Genomic DNA, 21,228 nt, shown 5'->3' with positions numbered 1-21,228 from the left:
GACCACCCAGGCAAGATTAAAAACAAAACAACAAAAACCAACTCACAGTCTTCGGCGTCATGATGGCGCCGACCACAACTTAGAAGACTTAAAACTTACGGTGCCTCAGGAGAAAAAACGCACCGAAGAGGGGAAGGAAAGCGCCCCTCCGCTCTCGTCACCCCAGCCCCGGTACACTTTTCTAGCAAAGCATCTCTCTAGCGCTTACGACAGTGAGGGAAACCTTCAGTCTGTGTGCATCCTTTCCTCCACAGTTTGCACAATTGCGATATAACCTCCTCGTATTTTTTTTTTTTCATTTTCTTTCTTTTCTTTTTCTTTTCAATCTTTTTTTCCCTTTCATTTCCCCCCTCCCTGCTCCATCCTCTATCCCCGGGCGGGGTTGCTAAGGAAACGGCCGCTTGGCAACGCGCGCGAGCCCGGGGGCCGGCGGCCGCCGCTGCGCCCCGCGCTGCTTCTGCCTCTGCTGCCGCTGCTACTGCTGCTGCGATTGCAGCCACTGCCGCTCGCCCTGCCGCCGCCGCCGCCGCCGCCGCCGCGCCTCCTCCCTCACTCGCCGGCGCGCTCGCCTCCTCGCTAGATGGTGTGCTAGCCGCCGGAGAATTAGACACACTCCGGACGCGGCCAAAAGCAACCGAGAGGAGGTGTAGTGTGGCGCCAGGGGGTGGGAGGGGAGGGAGGGAGGGAAAGTGAAGAGGAGGAGGAGGAGGAGAGGCAGAAAAAAGAAACAACACCCGACAACTAGAAGGGGGGGAAGAAAGAAAGAAAAGAAACCCACCCACCCACTCAAAAAAAAAAAAAAAAAAAAATCTGTGGCGCGCCGCCTGGTTCCCGGGAAGACTCGCCAGCACCAGGGGGTGGGGGAGTGCGAGCTGAAAGCTGCTGGAGAGTGAGCAGCCCTAGCAGGGATGGACATGATGCTGTTGGTGCAGGGTGCTTGTTGCTCGAACCAGTGGCTGGCGGCGGTGCTCCTCAGCCTGTGCTGCCTGCTACCCTCCTGCCTCCCGGCTGGACAGAGTGTGGACTTCCCCTGGGCGGCCGTGGACAACATGATGGTCAGAAAAGGGGACACGGCGGTGCTTAGGTAGGAAGAACGGCGTGCTTTTCGTACTTGTCTCAGTCTGTCTTTCTCTCTTTCCACCTTCTTTACCTTCTTTTAAACAGAGCAGTAATACTGGTGGTGTTCACTAATCGAAAGACCACATCTCAAGAAACCCCGGTGCTGATTCTTCCCAGAATCCAAGCCTCTTTTTGTCGGGGCAGGTAGCAAGCTGGACTTTATGATGCTAAAGCACTTTGCTGGGAAGCCAAGTAGCCCGGGGATGAGTGAAGTGTCAGGTTTGGAAGGAGGAGCAGGTGCCACTTTGAAACTCAATTCACAAGGTCTCTGTTTTACTGTCATGGGGTACTCTCGGAGAGTCTGACAAGTTTATCAGGTTTGTTTCTATTTTACTCTAGCCTAAGCGACTTTTTCAAACTGCTGGCTCTCTGCTCCATTTATTTTTCCCTCTCACTTGGACACTTGGGTTTGATTTTCTCCCTCTTTAGCTTGCTTTCTTTCCTTTTTCTGGTTTCTCCCTTCTCTTTTTTCCTTCCCCTCTTTGACCATTTTCTAAACCTCCTTCTTACTCTTTCTTCTCCATTACCTTCTTTCATCCCTTTTCTATGTGTCTGTTTTTCCCTTATTTTTTCCCTCTTTTTAATCTCCACTACTCTTTTCTTATCCACTTGTTTAACCCCATCCCCTCCTTTCTTCACCCTTTCCTTTCCCTTAATTTTGTCTTCCTAGTGTCCTTACTCTGTGCCTTGTCTTCCCCCTTTGACTCCCATTTCCCACACCCTTCTCCCAATGCTCTTCCCCATCCGTGTCACACCCACATGCATGTTTCCACTTTCCCCCTAAGTACCATTTTCTCACCCTCATAAATCTTAGTTTTATAAACACACTCCTTCACATGCTCTTTCACGCCCTCACACACGGGCACTTCTGTACTCTAACGACCACTCTCATGTTCAGATTCTTTCTTACTGTTTAAAAGGCACACACTCCTCTGCTCCACACACTATCACTCACACATGTGTACACACTGTCTTTCTTCCCCTGCCCTGCCTCCTCACCCTCCCCAACCTGCCACTTCTTCCAACCTTCCTCCCTCCTTCTGGTCTTCAGTTTTACTTCTCCCCCACTCCTTTCTTCTCTTTTCTCTGAGCTTAAACGTTGAAATGGTTTGTCATTAATGAACATCCTAGCCTGGTTTTATCCCTAAGCAACATTGCGGAGTGAGCTTCTGTAAACATTTCCTTTCCTGTGAAAATACAAATTGATGATCCATAGCTCTTGAATCTAAACAAGGCTAAATGCTCTATTCCTTCATTTCCCATTGCCCTCCCTTCTCCCCTGATACCCTCACCTGACATATACCTCAAATCTTCCTGAAAGATGTTCTTTCTCTCCACTGGGTGGTAGTTGGCTTATAAGGGTAGACTACACAAATTCAACATACATGGCATGTGTGAGGTGAAAGAAATTGGGATATATTTCTGTTTGAATCATGCAACATATTTTAAATTTAATGATGTGGGTGTGGTATATGGCCTATATATCTTGAAACATGCTTATGAGTCCCAATTTGCATTGAGTACTATTATGATTTCTAATATACACTAATTTGTTTTACTAATATATGTTATCTTTGTTATGAATACAGCTGAGTATACAAAAGTAACAAATTTTCAAATTTCACCATAGTAAAATAACTTCATTGCTGGTCATAATTGTCACATAGAGAATATAATTTAAACACATAATTATTCTTTATATTAAGTTTCTTTTAGAAGTTTAGATAACAGTGATAGAGCCAAAATACTACCTTCAGAGGCTGAAAACACAAATCATGGGAGCTGCAATATATATGTTTCTAGTGGCATATTGCTTATGTATAGAAAGCAGTACCATTTTCAACCTAAGGGATTTGGAAGATGACTTACCTTTTCACCATATATCTTGGCTTTTTTTTTTTTTTTCCCTAATGAACAATCCATCAGATACTATGGTTAATTAAAATAGCTGGATCCACATTCTGCTTCCATGAGAACTCATTGCTTCCAACAGTGAAGCTTTCCTGACGTGTGGGGACAACATCTTTCCAATGTTTTTGGTTTGGTGCAGTCCTTGTTTACTTTCTGAGCAGTGTACCTCATCCATTGATATGCTCTATCCTGAGTTCTGTAATATCTTTAGGTAATTTTTGACTTTTAAAACTTCTTAAATCTCTGTCTCTTCTCAATGATGTTTCTAACCAATTACATTTTACTTTTTGATGAACAATCATTTTTTATCATATGAAAGAGATTTTATCTGCCTTACCTTTTACCCAAAGCAATTTGCTTATATTAATTTTATAATTTTCTAGGAAATATCCAATTGTTGACTTTTTTACATTGCCCATAGGTTTAAAAATAATCAAACATATTTATTTACAAGAATTCTCTATTAAAACAATATTAAGTAAGACCAGTTATTTTTCTTGACTTCTGCCTCTGGTATTGTCTTTGTTCATAGACCAAAACAGGTATGGCTTAAGGGCTCATAGAGTGTGGGCAACTTAGGTGCCATATTTTTCATCAAGAATAAATTTACAGAGTTGTATTTTGTTTTATACTAGTATACTTAGCATCATATTTGGCAATAATCTGTAATTCATTAGAAAACAAAAATTCGTCCTCCAAATACACACCCCCTTCCCATCAAAGTAGATGAATCCAGTGTATAAGAAAACACTTAACTGAATTATGTGATGTCATTTATCAAGCTTTATTCAATATATTGTTTTTATTGTAGCATATTCCTCAAAGCATCTAATAAAAAACAAATGGTGGCATAACAGTTATCAAATAACTTTAAGTGGTAAAGGCCTTAAAGTGCAAGCATGCCAGTCAGTGACTCTGTTGCTTGTGGTTACAGTAATGAAACACAAGTTTAAAGGTCGAAATGATACATTTCTATCTTCTAAGTGCCAGAATATCTGCTTTTAAGAAGAGAATCATGAGAAAACAAAACTTAAGTGGAGCTCTAACTCAAAGGAAATTTATTCTGTAATCTACTAACTTTATCTATCATGTAAATAATCTGTTAAATTTGAATAGAGGATTTATAGTGAAATTCCACTTAGCAATTCAACATCTTTTATAATTTCAACTTTGTCCTTTAAGGTTAGTCGATAATGTTTTTTACTGCTAAATCTCTGAAGGATTCAGTTGAACTATTTGGACCTTCTTGATAAAGTATTTAATGATTAATATATTCAATATAATAATATATACTTCCCTTACCTAAACTTTGGATTTAAGTAAATTCATGAGTGTCTAATGTACATTCTAATTTTCATATATACATTGTTTCCTTTAACTTATTAAATATAGACTTTTATCACAACCACATGGAATACATATAGGATTTTATGTCTAACAAAACTTGTTAAGCTGTGTGTGGAAACATTAACTTTTTTTTCCAGTTTTCATGTTGCATTTTATACTGTGTAGAAGTTCTGAGTTATTTGTCAAGGGATAACATAGTAGAGAACAGAATATGGTAGAACCACATTGGCCCTCCTTTGGAAATCAGAGTGTGTAAAACGGGAGTGGGGCAAACATTGCTTTGGAAAAATACATTAATTTCGGATGATTTTTTTACATAGAATTTTGCCATTACTGTGCTGTCAATCAATTGCTTTATTCTTACCTTAACATATACTGTTGTGTAAACAAGTTGAAAATGTTTAACATTCTTTGGAAACAATGCTGTGAACATCCTCATTTATATCCTCCTTGTGCCTTCACATTTTTTAATTACATGTCATTTTTAAGCTAAATTTTTCAATCTGTTTCTCATTCAAACTCTTCTGTATAAATTTTGTGCATTTTTAGCCATCTTCCTGATATGAATTCAAAATATCCTATTATCTGCTTGTCATGCTTTAATCAAAGGAAGGAAGAGAGATTCTTTACTTAAATGTGATGTCTTCTTTTACTTTAGCAAAATTGAACACAACTCTGTCATTTTAATGTACTGAATTTGAATGGAAATTGTATGATATCCTACTATGATATTGTAATAAGGAGCAGAATTTTTCTTTTTAGCATAGAGCACAGTTCTAGGAAACATTTTCATTGGAACCCACGAAACTTTTTCAAGTATATTTCTAAATGGATATGACAGTTATTTATTCCTTCTCAGCCTGTTTGTCCAAAACATTTTGCCTTTCAACTAAACTGTATTAAGTAGTATTGGTTTGAAATGCATGCTATTGGCTATAATAAATTAAATGATTATGTACAAAAATGTGGAATTACCTATTGCAATAAAAATAAATTATGTGATACTTTGGGAGTATCATTAGAAAGTATTACATTGTTGGATTGTTTCTACACACTGATACACTGCATATTCTAAATACACTTTTTAATGAGGCATTTAATGACCATCAAGGCATTACCTAAACATCTATGTGGTTATTAAATAGTGTCATTGTAATGAGTCAATTTGGAAAAATATTTCAGAATGTAGAATGAAATGCAACAAAGTAACCTGTAGTGGTTTTTCAGAACTATTCTGTAGTATGATGTATTGCTTGGTGTATTAATCTAAAACCTTTATTAATTAAGTAACAACACAATATTTTTAACCTTCCTAAATAAATTTATGTTTGCCATTGGAGCTTTAGAATTATTATTATTTGTTTTGGTACCAGAAATTGAACCCAAAGATGCTTAACCACTGAGCAACATGCCCAGTTCTCCTTCATTTTTTTTTTTTTTTTTTAATTTAGAGACAGGGTCTTGCTGAGTTGCTTAGGACCTAAGTTGCTTAGGCTTTGAACGTGCCTCAGCCTCCCAAGCTTCTGGGATTGCCACTGTGCCTAGTTCCATTTTTTTTTTTTAAGTACACAATCATTGAAAAGGCCATTTTGTTGTACAAATCTTTGTACCAGAGCATGTTAATAAACTACTTATTTTGAATGGATCGGCTTTGTAATTGAACTGCTTCATGGGATAAGTTAATTCTGTAACACTTGACTTCTAAAGAACTTAAAAAATTGGTCACATCATGGTATGTGTCAGTTAGTTGTGGGCCTGATTGTCCTAGCCTCTCCTTCATCATTCCCCTGTTCTGTGTTTCTGGGAAGAGGAGATGGAGCTAGCACCTCAGGCTGTGTTTCCCAGTCTTCCATGTTGGCTGTCTTCAGACTGTTGAGTGGCTAATGGAAGGTAGTTTGGGGAAAAGGGAGAGCATGACAAAGTGAGAGTCCAGGGTATTCCTCTTCTCCTCTCTTATTTGGTTTAAGAATTGTCCAGCACCATTTCCATTTCTCACTAGAAGCTTTTTGTGCCAGCTTTCAAATGATAGGTAGCTCTTGGGCTTGTGTTTACTGCCTTATCCCTCTGTTCCTTCAACTTAGAAGTATTTGTGCCTTCCTGCTATTACTACATACTGTATTATCTTGCCAATCTGTTTGGCTTCTCAAAAAATCTATCCTCTTTATAATAAATTCCCTGCATTAAATTCTATGCATTAAATCACCTTTGTTTTAAATATACTGAATGGCTTAAATGTTTCTTGCAGAACAATGATACATAGAGAAAAATAATAGTTTCAGTGATTTTAATTATGTTTGATTGAATGACTACTTTCCCATGGTACTATAAACGTTCCTTACTAAGGATGGATGTAATAGTTATTTAAGGAGAGATGCACAGAAGTTGAACAATAACATCAAGACTTATTACAAAGAAAAAAGATGTATTTTTTTCATACCTAGATTATGGTGAGAATAAAAACTAAATATGTAAATATTTAACATAAAATTGAGCAAATTCACTAGAAAAATATATAATTTTTTGAATGGAAAATAAAGTTAGAGGATATATAGTGATAAAATTCAATAGGGCTATATTATTGTTGTTGACTGAAGCAAAAAGATAACTAGGATATGAGATATGCTTGTGGATATAAGATTAGAATGCTAAGACAATTTCTATAGTATTGCCATGAGGATCGATAGGAATTAAAGGTTTTTCTTTTATGTAGCTTAAGACCTGAGAAGCTAATCAAAGTTTCTAGTTTCTTATGAGGTATATGATCTTAGCAATGCTCTTGATTCAATTATTTGACTGTTGTAGGAACTAGATTCTCAAACTAGTGGAATTCTCTAGTTAGAAATCAGATCTATTTTCCATCATGTCTTGCTTCAGGATGAGAGAAATTAAGATATTTTAGATATTACATGACATGATTTACATAGAAGAGCTATGAGAAATTTCAAAAGTAAGTACTGTGGTTTTCTTACTCTCCCTTTTAAGAAAGGACTAGAAGATGTGGTGACCAGTGAACTTCCATCATGTCTACAGAACACTTTCTGAAAGACAGTTGTCTTTCAAGTTGCTGTTTGGTATTGATATGTGCAATTACTATCAAATCCTACTGTTGGTACATTTCTGCATAATTTTTTAGGATAATGTTAATTTAGAACTATCATCAATTAAATGACTTTCAGACACACTCTAGAAAAGATTTCCGAATTGGGAGGAAAAGTGAATTCTTGATCTCTGCCATTACATCTCTCAAAGCTTTGGTGATTCATTAAAGTTCATCATTGACATCATTGACACTTTGGTGTATACAAATTAAAAGTTATTGCTCATTTTTTCCCTACAAGCATCATCTTACCTGTCCATCATCTTATATGTCCATATAGACATCATCTATATGTCAGAAATGTCTAAAATTAAGTATTGAAAGCAAGGACTTCCTATACCACCAAATATCAAAAATTAGGAATTTTCTGCTTAGGCATAATCATTATCAAGTTATAGTGCCATTAAAAAGCATTGCATATAAAGGCAAATATTGTTTGATTAATCTTTTATTTTGTTTGTATTTATTTGTGCCTGTGTGTCAAGATTTGAGATATGTTTCTTACTGGGACTGCAACAGAACTTTAAAACTGTGTCCAGTTTGCAGATTTCGAGATGTTGATATAATTTCAAAATCCAAGATTTGCAATTATAATCATCAGCTAATAGGAACAGTTCAAAACAGTAAAATGTCTGTTATGACTTCCTAATAATTTTTGTGTTTCTTCCTCAACTCATAGAACCTCCTCTTCTTTTGTCCGAAGGCATCAACTAAATAAAACCAGTGAAGATAACAAAAGGAGAAAGAATTGGCTAATGCTACACATGAATAACTCTGAATTATGAAAAGTAACTACACACCTCAAACCAGAGCAGAATTTTGTATCATTCCGACCTTAACCATCTTCCAGAGATAGGTCAACAGTACTTTGTAAACCACAGGGTATTGATACTAGCTGATAGAATTCTAATGTAGTCATGAGGTTTTGATTTATAATGTTCAGGAGGTTATCTATTAGCATAGTGGTTTCTAGGTCTTATCAAGTTCTGAATCCTGACAGAGGAACTTGGATGCTCTTAAGCATCCAGCTGGCATGGAAATTAGTCACTTAATCACATTCTCTAAGAAAAGGGGAATAGAGGAAAGAGGAATTTGGCAATGTTGCCCACATTAAGTGTTTGTCTTCTGACTAGAAGCCAATACATTGTAGTTTCCAAAGAGATAGTAATTTGCTCGATTTTATGGAAGATGTGTACAAACGTTTTTAATCCAGAGCTAAGCTGTTCTTCACTATGTCATATGGACACAGGTTCAGTGCCTTCGTTCATGCTGCATGATAGGATGTTTGATCTGTTTTGTATTGTGTTTTGGATTTTTTTTTTTTTTTAGCTGAATCTACTGCCATAAAGCATTTAATGGTTCTGGATGACTTAAAGGGTCATGGAAAATGTATGTGCTCTTGTCTTCAAAAAACCCTTTCCTCTTCATGCAACTAAATTAAATTTATGTATAATAAATGTATTTAAGAAATACTGTAAAAGTAAAAGCTATAATAAGATATTGTATATTCCCTCCAATAATATCACATCCTATGGTATAGGGATATTAAAAGAATATATCAAAAGGATCATAAAGTTTTCCTAAGTCTTCTAGACAGAATATTTCTTTCAGAACATATTTAGATATATTTGATTAGCATGTAACCTTTTTTCAAAATAAAATCTTGGGTAATTGATCAGTTGAATAGAAAATAGCAATTCTGCTGCTTACTATAGTGTTTGGCACATTATTATACTGAAACTGAAAGCATAAAGAAGAAATGGAAGAAGAGAGGGAGAAAAGGAAGAAGAAATGGAGGATATGCTATACTGTTCCAGTGACATAATAAAAATATTTAAAAGTTCATATATTAGGAATAACATAAAACTAAGTCCATATATTGCACTATATGCAATTACAATAAGGGAACATACATTTATTTCATATAATCCATTAAATAATGGGCATTATCATAAACCTGTGACCTTCCCATGATGAAGTGAGATATGCTGTATAAATTACAACTCTGAAATTGTGTTTTTCACTCAGGTGTATAATTTCATTATAATTTACAGGTTCATTTATGATTATTTTACATATTGACCTGCAATGAGGTCAGGGGATATGTTTTGCAATATGTTAACAAAAGCAAATTTTATGTAAATCTTCAAATAATGGGGTATTTTTTTATCATTGATCAATATTTTTGCTCATGTGTGATTAATATGAGACAGCAGAACGAGTTAAGATATATGAAGAGTTACTTTTATGCAGTTTTTCAATTGTTATTGCTTAGTTTTATTGAAATTGTTCAGATTTTGAGGTGTCCAGTATAGCAGTGACCAGATTTTATACTCCTGTTTCTTTAGCTAACTGTGTTTCTGACCTTGAACAAATACCTTACCTCAATAGTAGAACTGTGTGGATTACATGAGATACTGAATGTGAGAGGCTAACAGTACATGGTGCACAGTATATTAAATTTATATCAGCCAGTAATTTTGGGCTGCTTCTCTTCTAATCTCAAACTGAAGTTTTTTGACACTTCCTACCTACTATAGTGGTTATAATTTGTCCTATTTAACTCACTGTACCAATTATTTATGGCCCTCTGTAAAATACTCACCTAACATATTTTACATTTTAAAGATTATAGTTAATACACATACTTGCTTTTGTTGTTTTTGAGCCCAATAAAAAATGAAATGACTCAAAATAAAAATAGAAACACACCTGAAAAATGTTAGTGATTAGAGTTCAGAACCAAAGCAAGGAATGTAATGGAAGTACAAACTTTATACTCAGCAGACTGATGGTGATTTGATTCCTTTGCCAGTATTAAGAGATGACAGTGACTTGGTGGTCACATGAGACATAAAAGGAATAAAGAAGGAAAAAAAAAAGACTCAGTAAAGAACAAAAAAGAGAGATTACAAAGTGTAATGCAATTCAGTGATGGAGTCAGAGGGTAAAGATTCACATTTGTGACGCTTTCAATTGGAAGATGTGATAACTGGTGATAATTTGGAATAGTAGATAAGAAGATTAATTTTTTTAAAAAAGTAGCTAACTCTGGATTCTGTTCATGGATTAGGAACATCCTTATGATTCCTTAGATCATCTGTAGGTTAAGCTGAAAGTAGTACATTTCAGAGGCATATTTACAGGCAAGATCTTTCTCTCTTGCCATTTTAGCCAAAAACGATATGCTGAGTACAGCTCAGAAATTATGTATGAATGCTTGCTCTAATTCTGCATATTTGAAAAACGCATAGCAGAATATTTTATATACATAATGGTAAAGCCATCAACATCATAATTCAGATCCATCTAATACTCCTTGAATATCTATATGACACACTTTCACAATAATATGTAATGAAGTATTGATTTCCAAATTTTATAAGCACTTAGGCTTGGAAAGGTAATATAACCTCTTCCAGGTAAAACAGGTAGGATGTGACTATATCAGAATTCTAATCTAGGTCTTCCTATATCAAAATCAGTGCATTATCTATTATCTTGTATTTTTTATTAAGAAAATGACATAATTGATAATTTTTTACTTATTCAGTTACTAAACACTTATTGAGCACTAACTTCATTTTAGCTACTTTTATGTCTACAATGATAAAAATCAAGAATATATTGTACATATTGAGGAAAAATGTGGAATTGTTTTAAATGAGACTAAGTAGATATCACAGTCCATTAGATGACCATCAGCATATACTAGGTAGGACAAGAGTGAATTCTTAAAATTATGTATTTCCTGAAATAGAAACCTCTCATTCCCCCCCCCCAAAAAAAAATTTATCTCTAATGATTACGAACTACTGATAACACAAGAGAAAAAATTAACATCTAGTGAACATAACATATAGTTAGTGTTATATATTAGCTACTTTGACATTTCCTTGCAACGACCTCTAATTTTTTTACTTTACAAGTGGAGTAAAAATCATAGAAGCTGAGTAACTTTCTGAACTTCAGTAGGAGGAGCAAATGGATGCCAGGACTTGGTCATAGGCCTGTGTGTCTCCAAAGTTTGTGTTCATTTTTTAAAATGACCAAATTTTTTGATCTTTTGTATATTGTAGTCCTTAACAGAAGGAAGAAGTATCGGTCACTCACTATAGTATTCCAAATCTCCAGTTTAATCATTTGAATGCTAATTCTGATATAACTGTGAACAATTGAACCACCTTGATTTACTCATTTGAAGAGGGTTAGGCAGCCTAGAGTGTTGAGTACCATTATTTCTCATAATAGGCATAAAGATCAAAAAATTCAGGGACCTATAAAAGATGCTTTTACTCCAGTTTTCATTAAGCCTGTCAGTCTTTTTTAATTGCTGGAAATGAATAAAATCAAGCATATTAGGCATGAGGCCTTTTTCTGCTAGTGGGTAGGAGTGTATATAGTTTATGTATTAATCTAATTAGGCAAAAAAGTGGTCTAATTAGAATATATATATGTATACATGTATAAGAAGATATGTATATGTGTGTATATGTATGCATACATACACGTGTTTATGTATTTATATGCATATATGTAGTTATATATACTAGTTGAGTAGAAACCTGTTTTCATCTGATAAGATGTAATTTATTGGTATTTTTAATGTATTTTCATATATTCACCTGCTCCAGACTTTGCATGCATACCCAAGAAAATTGTAAATTTCATGATGGTTGGTTGCTGCTTTAGGTATCCAAAGCACTCCTAATATAAATTACATTTTTTGTCTCATATCATTCAAGAATATTTTTAAGCCTTTCTAGGCTAATTCTAGCACTGTCTTTGAATTCCTACACCCGTCATTTTATAATTTTTTTCTCAATTTTACATTTTACATTTAGTGTTTTACAATATTCAGATAACAATATTCAAATAACAATATTCAAATAATATTGTTATTCGAATGCAAAGTAATATGACAAATGTGATTTTATATAAGGAGATTGCTGTATATCATTGCAAACCTTTAATTCAACCTTGTATTTCACTATTTGTTTAGAAAATATTTATTGAAATTTAAGATCCTTAAACTGATTTTGTTTATTTTTGGAAGTTATTTTTCCAACTCATGTTATAGCTTTTGCATAGAACACAACTTCTTTCAGATTGTAATTCATTTTTAGCATATATATTTATTGAGTCCCTGTAATATATAGTTAAGGGAATCATTATAGGTCATTTTATACTTGGTACAATCTGTTTGTGCCCTAATAGCTTCTCAGGTTTACCTATTTTAAAGGGACTTTTTGATACTGTGAAGAATAGAGGTCATTTAAACATGCAATGACTACCCTATTCATATTGTTTCTGATTGGGGCTTCTTTTTAATCTTCATCTGAGATGCTTTGTCTTCATACTTTTCTCTCTTTAATATATTTATGCATATATTTTTCTTCAACTTTATTGTCAATTTTTTATATATTCAGGTCAGTAACAAGTTTATTTTCTTCCATACAATTTCTTCTGAATTGATACCTTTTTGTCATTGTAATTTGGTTCTTCTAAAATACTACACTTTTCTCAATGTACTTGCTGTATATTTTTTCTTTCTTGGAGTGAAAACATGTGGAGGAAGACTTCATAATTACCACCTGATGCTCTATTCAACCAACAAAGCAAACAGTATTTGTAATTCTTCTGTAAATGATTTTTCATATTATAGCAAGTCTGCACTTTTGTCCCTTCATTTTCTGAACTATTTCAATCCTTCTTGCTCACAATGGAATAGATGACACGTCTTCCAAATGTGTAAATTGATGAATTTAGTTTCTGAATTCTCACTGGGACATTATGAAAATTCTCTCATATTTGACACACACAATCAGATGGTTTCTGGCAGATAATATCTGCACTTTTCTATGTCATCTAGCTTTAAGTAAGTAAACAATGTGTGTAATATTTGTACAGGGAAATCATGAAGATGTAAATTTTTGTTACTACTCTGAGGCAGGAGAATCAAAGCCAGCCTCAGCAATTTAGAGATGCCCCAAGGGACTCAGTGAGACTCTGTCTCTAAATATACAAAAAAGGACTGGGGATGTGGCTCCTGAGTCCAATCCCCAGTTTAAAAAAAAAAAAAAAAAGTAATGCTAAAAGTAAGACTTTTTTTTAGCATTTGATTAAATAAAATGACTTGAATCCTACTGTGCATAATTTAGTATCTTTCCTATATATAAAATAGGATGTCACACATGGGAAAGAAAAATTAAGTTTCTATTACAAAGTAACAATCAAATAAATTTCAGAATTAGAAAATTTTGTTGAATATTATATCGTAATATTGATGATAATTTCTATAGCCTGAGAAAATTTATTTAAATTTATAAAAATTTAAAGACAGCTATTTTATAAGTTTCTAAGGTATGTGTAATACTACATGTTTTAGGGATTGAAGAAGCAGAGTTCTTAGTTTGGTTTTAAAAAGATGACATTTTGATTTCTAGGATCTTAGTATATATTAGTAGTTAGTGGAACATTTAATAGTTTATTGATTATGTCATGTATCCTTGAAAGCTTGAATTACATTTAACCATTGACTCATTATTCCGTAATGGTAAATTAGTCATATACTGTAGGATCAAATTAATTCTTAGTTGTTCAACTAGATTGTGTATTTGCATTTCAAGTATTTTCCTTAGAGAAAAATGCAAAGAGGAAGTTTGATGTATTCTAAGATTAAATGGAAATACTGAAACTGATTGACTTTTAGCACCATAAAACTAATTAAGATTAAAGGATAACAAAACTATCTTCTTAATGAAAGAGTCAATTATTTATCTATTTTAAATGATTTTCATTTGGCATCAGCAAATAGGTTGATGGTCAAACAGGAGAACAGCTATCATCAGTCATGCATAATTAGAACAAAAAAGATTGTCTGAATGTTTAGAATAAGTATAGAAAACAAAATTGACATATAAAGTACACACAAGTTGGTAGTAATGATCTAAACCAGCATTTCACCAAGAGAAAGTGGAAAACATATATAGCTGTTGAAATATTTTATGAAGAATTGGCAATTGAAAAACTACTTAAAATTTATTCACTTCAGTAGTTCATAAGAAGTTATAAATGTATTATATCAACATATTCTTAGGAAGGACAAAAATATCTGAAATAATTTCTTGATAATGTGTTTTCTATCTATAGAAAAATTGACTTTTGGTTCATTTTTATATTTTTTCTTTATATATTCAAGAGGAAAAATTTTAAAGAGAAAATAAAATAAATTTCATGATTGCTTGCTCTATTTCTATGAGGTACATCATTGGGATTTTAATTGGAATTGCATTGAATTTGTATAGCACTTTTGGTAGTATGACCATTTTGATAATATTAATTCTGCCTATCCCAGAACATGGGAGATCTTTCCATCTTCTAAGGTTTTCTTTAATTTCTTTCTATAGTGTTCTGTAGTTCTCATTGTAGAGGTCTTTCACCTCTTTTGTTAGATTGATTCCCAAGTATTTTATTTATTTAGTTTTTTTGAGGCTATTGTAAATGGGGTAGTTTTCCTAAATTCTCTTTCAGAGGATTCATCACTTATGAATAAAAATGCATTAGATTTATGAGTATTGATTTTATATCCTGCTTCTTTACTGTATTCATTATAAGTTCTAGAAATTTTCTGGTGGAATTTTTTGTCTCCTCTAAATATAGAATCATGTCATCGGCAAATAGGGATAGTTTGAGTTCTTCTTTTCCTATTCGTATCCCTTTAATTTCTTTGGTCTGTCTAATTGCTCTGGCTAGAGTTTCAAGGACAGTGTTGAATAGAAGTGGTGAAAGAGGGCATCCCTGCCTTGTTCCGATTTTTAGGGGGAATGCTTTCAGTTTTTCTCCATTTAGAATGATCTTTGCCTTGGGCTTAGCATAGAGAGCCATTACAATGTTGAGGAATGTTCCTACTCTCCCTATTTTTTCTAGGTGTTTGAGCATGAAGGGGTACTGTATTTTATCAAATGCTTTTTCTGCATCTATTGAAATAATCATGTGATTCTTAACTTTAAATCTATATATTGGCATTGTAAATATGAATATTACTTAGAAAGTTTTTTTTATTATCAAGTATGTTATATATGTCAGTGGGGTCTTTATTTTCTGTCATTAAAAGTAACCAATCCATTTAAATAATTATTACCATAAAACTATGGACTATGGTTTCCATATACTAGTATTTAACGTTGAACCATAAGTAATAATAAGCTTTATAGGACAATGAGAAACAAAGAATAATAATGAGTAAAAATATGTTTGATTGCACTTATTCATTAGTTTTCTATACTTAAAAACCTTCTGTTTGAAGTCTTTACATATTTATTAATACAGTATAAACATTCCCATGAAAGTAGAAATCAAGATATGATGGTAACTATGTCTTATAAACTTCAAATTAAAATCTAAGCATATTTCTTTCATACTTTTCAAATATTGCTTATTTATTTTCTCACTTAAATATCAAAAAAAAAACTTATGAGGAAATCAGGACAAGTGTTAAAATTCCAGTTTTATAAGTGAATAAGCACAGACTTGGATCTATAAAGACCTCTTCTTGGTTAATAGTAATAAATATGTATTATGTACATCAATGCTTAGACTGGAACCCAGGCTGAGTTCTTACTTTCTACCCTTTGCTTCATATTATTGATTACACAGACATAACTACACAGAGTTACAGATTCATTTGATTTTCCAGGGTCTCTAGAACAGCTTTTGGTTTCACCTCAGCCTCCATATTGATTTTGCCTGTCATGGCTAATGATACCTATAATTTGCAGGGACTGCTGTTCCCATTTTGTGCTTTATTCCCCATCATACTGTGCCCATTTCTACAGAATAGATGTGCATTGAGTAAATGATGGAAATATCTAAGAAATGGTATCACAGGAGGAGAAGAAAATTTGAGTAAGAATGATGTAGAAAAACTGATTTCGTCTTATTCCACCAATATACATTATTCCACCAAATATGCCTTTCTCTTTGGACATTGTCATTTTCCCCCTTTTGCTTCAATGCCTTTTTCCCTTCACCCCGAAATCCAGAAAAGAAAATACCAGGAAGGGATAAATATCTATTAATGTTTGAATGATATTTTATAACATTATTTTGTGATCCTTCTCATTATATCCTCTAAATAAAAGCCACATCCTATAATTGTGTCTAGAATCTTTCAAGTTTGTGTTGACCTAATTAAACACTTTATGTTTAAGCTTTCACTTAAACACTTCTAAAATTCTATTGAATTCCAACTGGAATTCATTTAAAATATTAAATATTAAAATACTCTAAACAATTATTTTGTACCAATATTGACACCTGCAGTATATTTCCTTGGGATCAGTTTTAGACCCACTCTACCAAGTAACAGAGGAAGGAACAGTGAGGTATAGTGTATCTCTAAAGGCAATCTCTTTGTTTTGAATCACAAATTGCTACCACTTAATTGTGACTTTGGACAAATTGCTGATCCAATCCTGTGCTAACAATGCATATTTTATGAATTTATTATGAACATTTATTCATATAAACTAATATATTACTTAAAACAGTGCCTGGCTCATCATAAGTACATAGTAAATATTAATAAATTACTACATGTTGCTTGCTTATACAGATTTTATAACTCAATGAATGAGAAAAAAGTTAGAATTCAAAAACATTTTCATGCAACTTGGCTTACCAATAAAGAATCATATCTGGATTTTGAATGTAACTAAAAATGGAGGACATCTTTATATCATATAAATACCCACTGGGGCAAAGCATTGTTTTTAAGCCCTCAGATTTCAGTCATAGTGTAGATTCTTTCACCTCCTAGATGCTGTGATTTTTAGGCAGTTTGCTTAACCTCTCAAAATCAGCTAGCACTAAAAGAGGAATGGGTCCATACTTCCTAGGGTTGCTCTGTGGATCAAAAGAGGAAAGTTATAGAAAACCCTTAGCAGAGTGTATACTTAGTGAATGATTAATAGGTTTTTGTTATTGTATTAATTTTATGTTAGAGGTAATTATTTTTAAAATTTGTTTTAAATTAGAAAAGGGAACAAATGCACAAAAAATAGTGCATAACAAAAATTAAAAGAATTACTACAGAGAATTGAAGAAAAAGAACAATAAAAGAGACAAGCAATAGCAAAAGGTAAACTTGGCCCACATAGCAGTTTGTCCTAGAACTATATGCAAGAGTAGTTTCATGTGTGTCTCATTATTGTTGAAGACTACTTATCAGCCTGCTGCATCTTAGTGCTTTTGAGATTGTCTATCAAATAGACATGATACTTACTCTTTAGAAGCATATAATGAGATTTATTTCTTCATGTATAAACTCCTTTTCCACGATAGGCTTGATACACTGGGAAACTTCACTACATTACAGTGATACAATAAAATAGTAAAATAATAAAATTCCTCTTTTCATCATAGATGAGATAGAATTCTTGTTTTGAGATTTAAATGCTACAAACCACTGTTGCAAATCAGGTGATGTTTTTATGAGCCAAAAACATGTCTTCAAATACACAAGGAGTCATGACTTTATGGATGATGCAGGAAAAAGGGTGTTTGAGGAAAAAAATACTAAAGACATTTCAATGTATTAAAGGAGAAGAGCAGAAAAAAATTAACAGTGTAGAGGGGGTTCGTCCTTGTTCCCTGTTGTCTAGACTCATCCCCACCTCATCTTCCTCTGATGACCAGAACTTCAAGAGGTTGGCATTTCAGTCCTATCTTCAGTACCTGGCACATTTTCTGAATTAAGATACTGAACTGTACTGACTTGAATTCTTATCAATGGCTCTTTGGTTTTGATGCATTTTCTTAAAGATAATCTTGTAGACTTGGTAAAAGCTGTCCTATGCTATAAACTATGCTACAAACTTTGGCTTTGTAAGAACTCATCATAAAAGGCATTTATTTGGTCTTGTCATGGTTCAGATCACATGATACAACAGGAAAATAAAAACAACTTAAAATGTATAAATAAAACTAGCTTGGTTATCAGCAGAAAAACATGTCATATGGAGGTACACTTTTTAAAGGGCTCTGATAATTTAGTCTCCCTCCTGATCTTCAGACTAGCTCAATGATATATGTGGAGAGAATTTAGTAAGAAATCTAAAATAAGATTCCCTGCTCCTCATACATTACTCTTTTCATAAAACCAAAAAAGTGACAGGTGAATTTTAGTGCCTACATATGCGTATTAGTACATTTAGAGTTTAATATGGTAGATTATTTTTCAGTTATAGGATATTTTCTCATGATCTATTATCCTTTTTAACTTCTAAAGGTAAAGTTAAAAATTCACTTTTTCTATATATGCTTTATGTTAATTACAACTTATATTAGGTATAATAACTTAGTCATGTAATTGTCCTGTGGAACTCAGGGCCATAACTAATTTTACTTCATAAATGCCCATAGCTTGTTTATGTATAATTCTCTCTTCTTTCTCTTTGATCTATTTTCTTCTGACATTTTTCACTTTAAACTAGTTGTAATTAAACATTCTGGAGCTGTGCTTCTTCTTGATAAGCTTGATGCAACCAAGGAAGTCTGATGAATGCTTAGATTCTTGCAATGCTGTCATGTATCTCTGAACTTTCATTCCAGAGTTTCTTAATTTTGAGCCAGAGGATTTTGTTTTGGGGATTGTCTGGGTTTCGAATGTTTAGCATTGTCTGTGGCTATTATCTTGATATACTACTCTCCTGTGTTCTGAATACCAAGAGGGTATCCAATTATTGTCAAATGCCCCCATATAGTTAGAATTACCCCCAATTGAGAATCACCAATCCATAGCCCAATGACTCTTGATTCATGAATAACAGACTTTAAAATCCAGCATGAATAACAGATTTTAAAATCCAGCATGAAAATTAATTTGGGAAATATTGAAAATACTGGGGAATATCTGTTCGTGACATATTAGCTTCCCCAATTCAGGATTTCAATCTTTTACTTCATGTTTGCAGTAAACAATGACAGAAATAAACTTAGTAATTAGTGATTTTTGCATATGTTTTTTCTACAAAGAGTTCATGGAATTTCCTAGTAAAATTAAATAATATGTGTAACATTTCAATCTTTATACTTTATGAATTTCAAATATTTCGTCTTTGCTTTTCATTCCAAGGAAAGCATGGTCAGAAAACTGTTGTAGCCTCATATTACAGTTAACATCTCTCAAACTTGGGACGATAGAATCGGGCACAAAACAGAGGTATACTCCAAACCAGTGAGCAAGAAAGAGGTTCTTCAGTAGAGATGGTCATGAAGTTGCTTTCTTCTATTCTATTTATTCCTGATAGAAAAATTGCTCCTTTAAAAAAGTGATGGAAATAGGAATACATCCCCAAATGTTTGGAGGAAGGACATAAGGTCAGGGGACATATATCAAATTAAATTACTTATATCAATACAGAGTTATGTATATATTGATCAACCATGTTAGTAAAAGATGACATTAAATTATCATTTATTAATCATTTCCTATTTTTCACAGTGTGAATCAGTTTTCACTTATTTTTTTCAATACTCACCCAAACTTGTAATAAATACTATTATATAATATTCTTAGCTGATTGATTAAAGAAAGTTCACAGGTCTTACTTTGAGTTCAAATCAATGTTTGACTTACTCTAGAACCTGTTAACTATTAGGTTGATTCCAGATTTTTATTTGTCATCGTAGATTTAATTTTTTATTATTAAGCTGTGTCATTTCTCTAATCAAGTAACAAATGTGATAACAGTTAAAAGCAGTGAATTTTTGTTTATGCACAGAATATATGTTGTAGTTTTTACATAAATTTTAGCTCATTAATTTTCTTCTGTGAACTGCAATAATGAAATAGATATGAGGAAATAAATTATGTTTATATATAAAGTAATGTAGTTACATGGTTAGAGTAATTATAATTCATAATTCCATTTTAATTTCAAATGTGTATTTTCTACCTCCTCATCAATTTAAACTAGATAAACAAACAAACAAAAAGCATATTCTTGTTTTTTTCTGTTTAGAGTGGGTAGAGGAAAAGGATCTGGCCAGCTGGTGCAGAGTTACAATTTACTGTAAATGGCAGTGAAAACAGACTTGTTAGGGATCTCCAGCTGGATGAGCATTGTGTCAACACTTTTGTGATATTTCTTGATGATATCATGTTAGTCTGAAGAGCACTTAGCAGATACTAATTATCATCTGGTGAATACTCTTCATTCAAAAAGGTGAAAATCTATTCAGTATGTGGAATGCATGCTTAATTGTTAACCTAAATTTCAGGCTACTAAGACAATAGTGTAGGTGTACACAGAACATAGTCTGCATTATTGCATAAAATATTTCTTTCTTAGCATTTGGATTTCTATTTCTATTATTTTTATTGTATGAGTTAAATAATTTATCTGTTAATTAAAATTTATGTTGTACAATTACTATGTAAAATGCAACATATAAACTTCTAGATTTGTCTTCTTGTTTTATTTAATTTATAGAAATGATAATAAATGTTTTCTATATGGCCATGGAAGATTTAATGGTTTAAAATTAAGATATATTTTTGATAAATTATAGCAGGCATTCTTAAATGATAGTAGGATTCTGAGCATGTCTTAAATACCACACATTAGACAGAGTACATTAATATCCTATATAGTTTAAAATTAGATCCTGTTTTTTTTGTGTGTGTTCTGAACACCTATTTATTTATTCATTCATTTATTCAATATCTCTTCAAGACCTAATACATGCTA

The 21,228-nt window shown here is 33.1% G+C and overlaps 1 protein-coding gene and 1 long non-coding RNA gene across 3 annotated transcripts in view; one reads left to right on the top strand and one right to left on the bottom strand.

Annotated features, from left to right (window-relative positions):
- The window catches only part of LOC306655139, a 49,974-nt gene extending 49,432 nt beyond the window's left edge, over nt 1-542 (bottom strand). For both annotated transcript variants that reach the window (XR_013762210.1, XR_013762211.1), the window contains exon 1: nt 47-542. This is a non-coding gene — a long non-coding RNA (uncharacterized lncRNA). The remainder of the gene's footprint in view (nt 1-46) is intronic.
- A 164-nt stretch (nt 543-706) lies between these two features.
- The window catches only part of NEGR1 (neuronal growth regulator 1), an 804,297-nt gene continuing 783,775 nt past the window's right edge, over nt 707-21,228 (top strand). The window contains exon 1 of the mRNA XM_079129310.1: nt 707-1,084. Within this exon, the coding sequence (XP_078985436.1) occupies nt 909-1,084 (176 nt within the window). The 5' untranslated portion in view covers nt 707-908. The remainder of the gene's footprint in view (nt 1,085-21,228) is intronic.

The sequence above is a fragment of the Sciurus vulgaris genome (assembly GCF_902686455.1).
Source record: "Sciurus vulgaris genome assembly, chromosome: 1".
NCBI classification, from domain to species: domain Eukaryota; kingdom Metazoa; phylum Chordata; class Mammalia; order Rodentia; family Sciuridae; genus Sciurus; species Sciurus vulgaris.
Note: the sequence above shows the minus strand (reverse complement) of the source record. Positions and strands in the feature narration are given on the sequence as shown.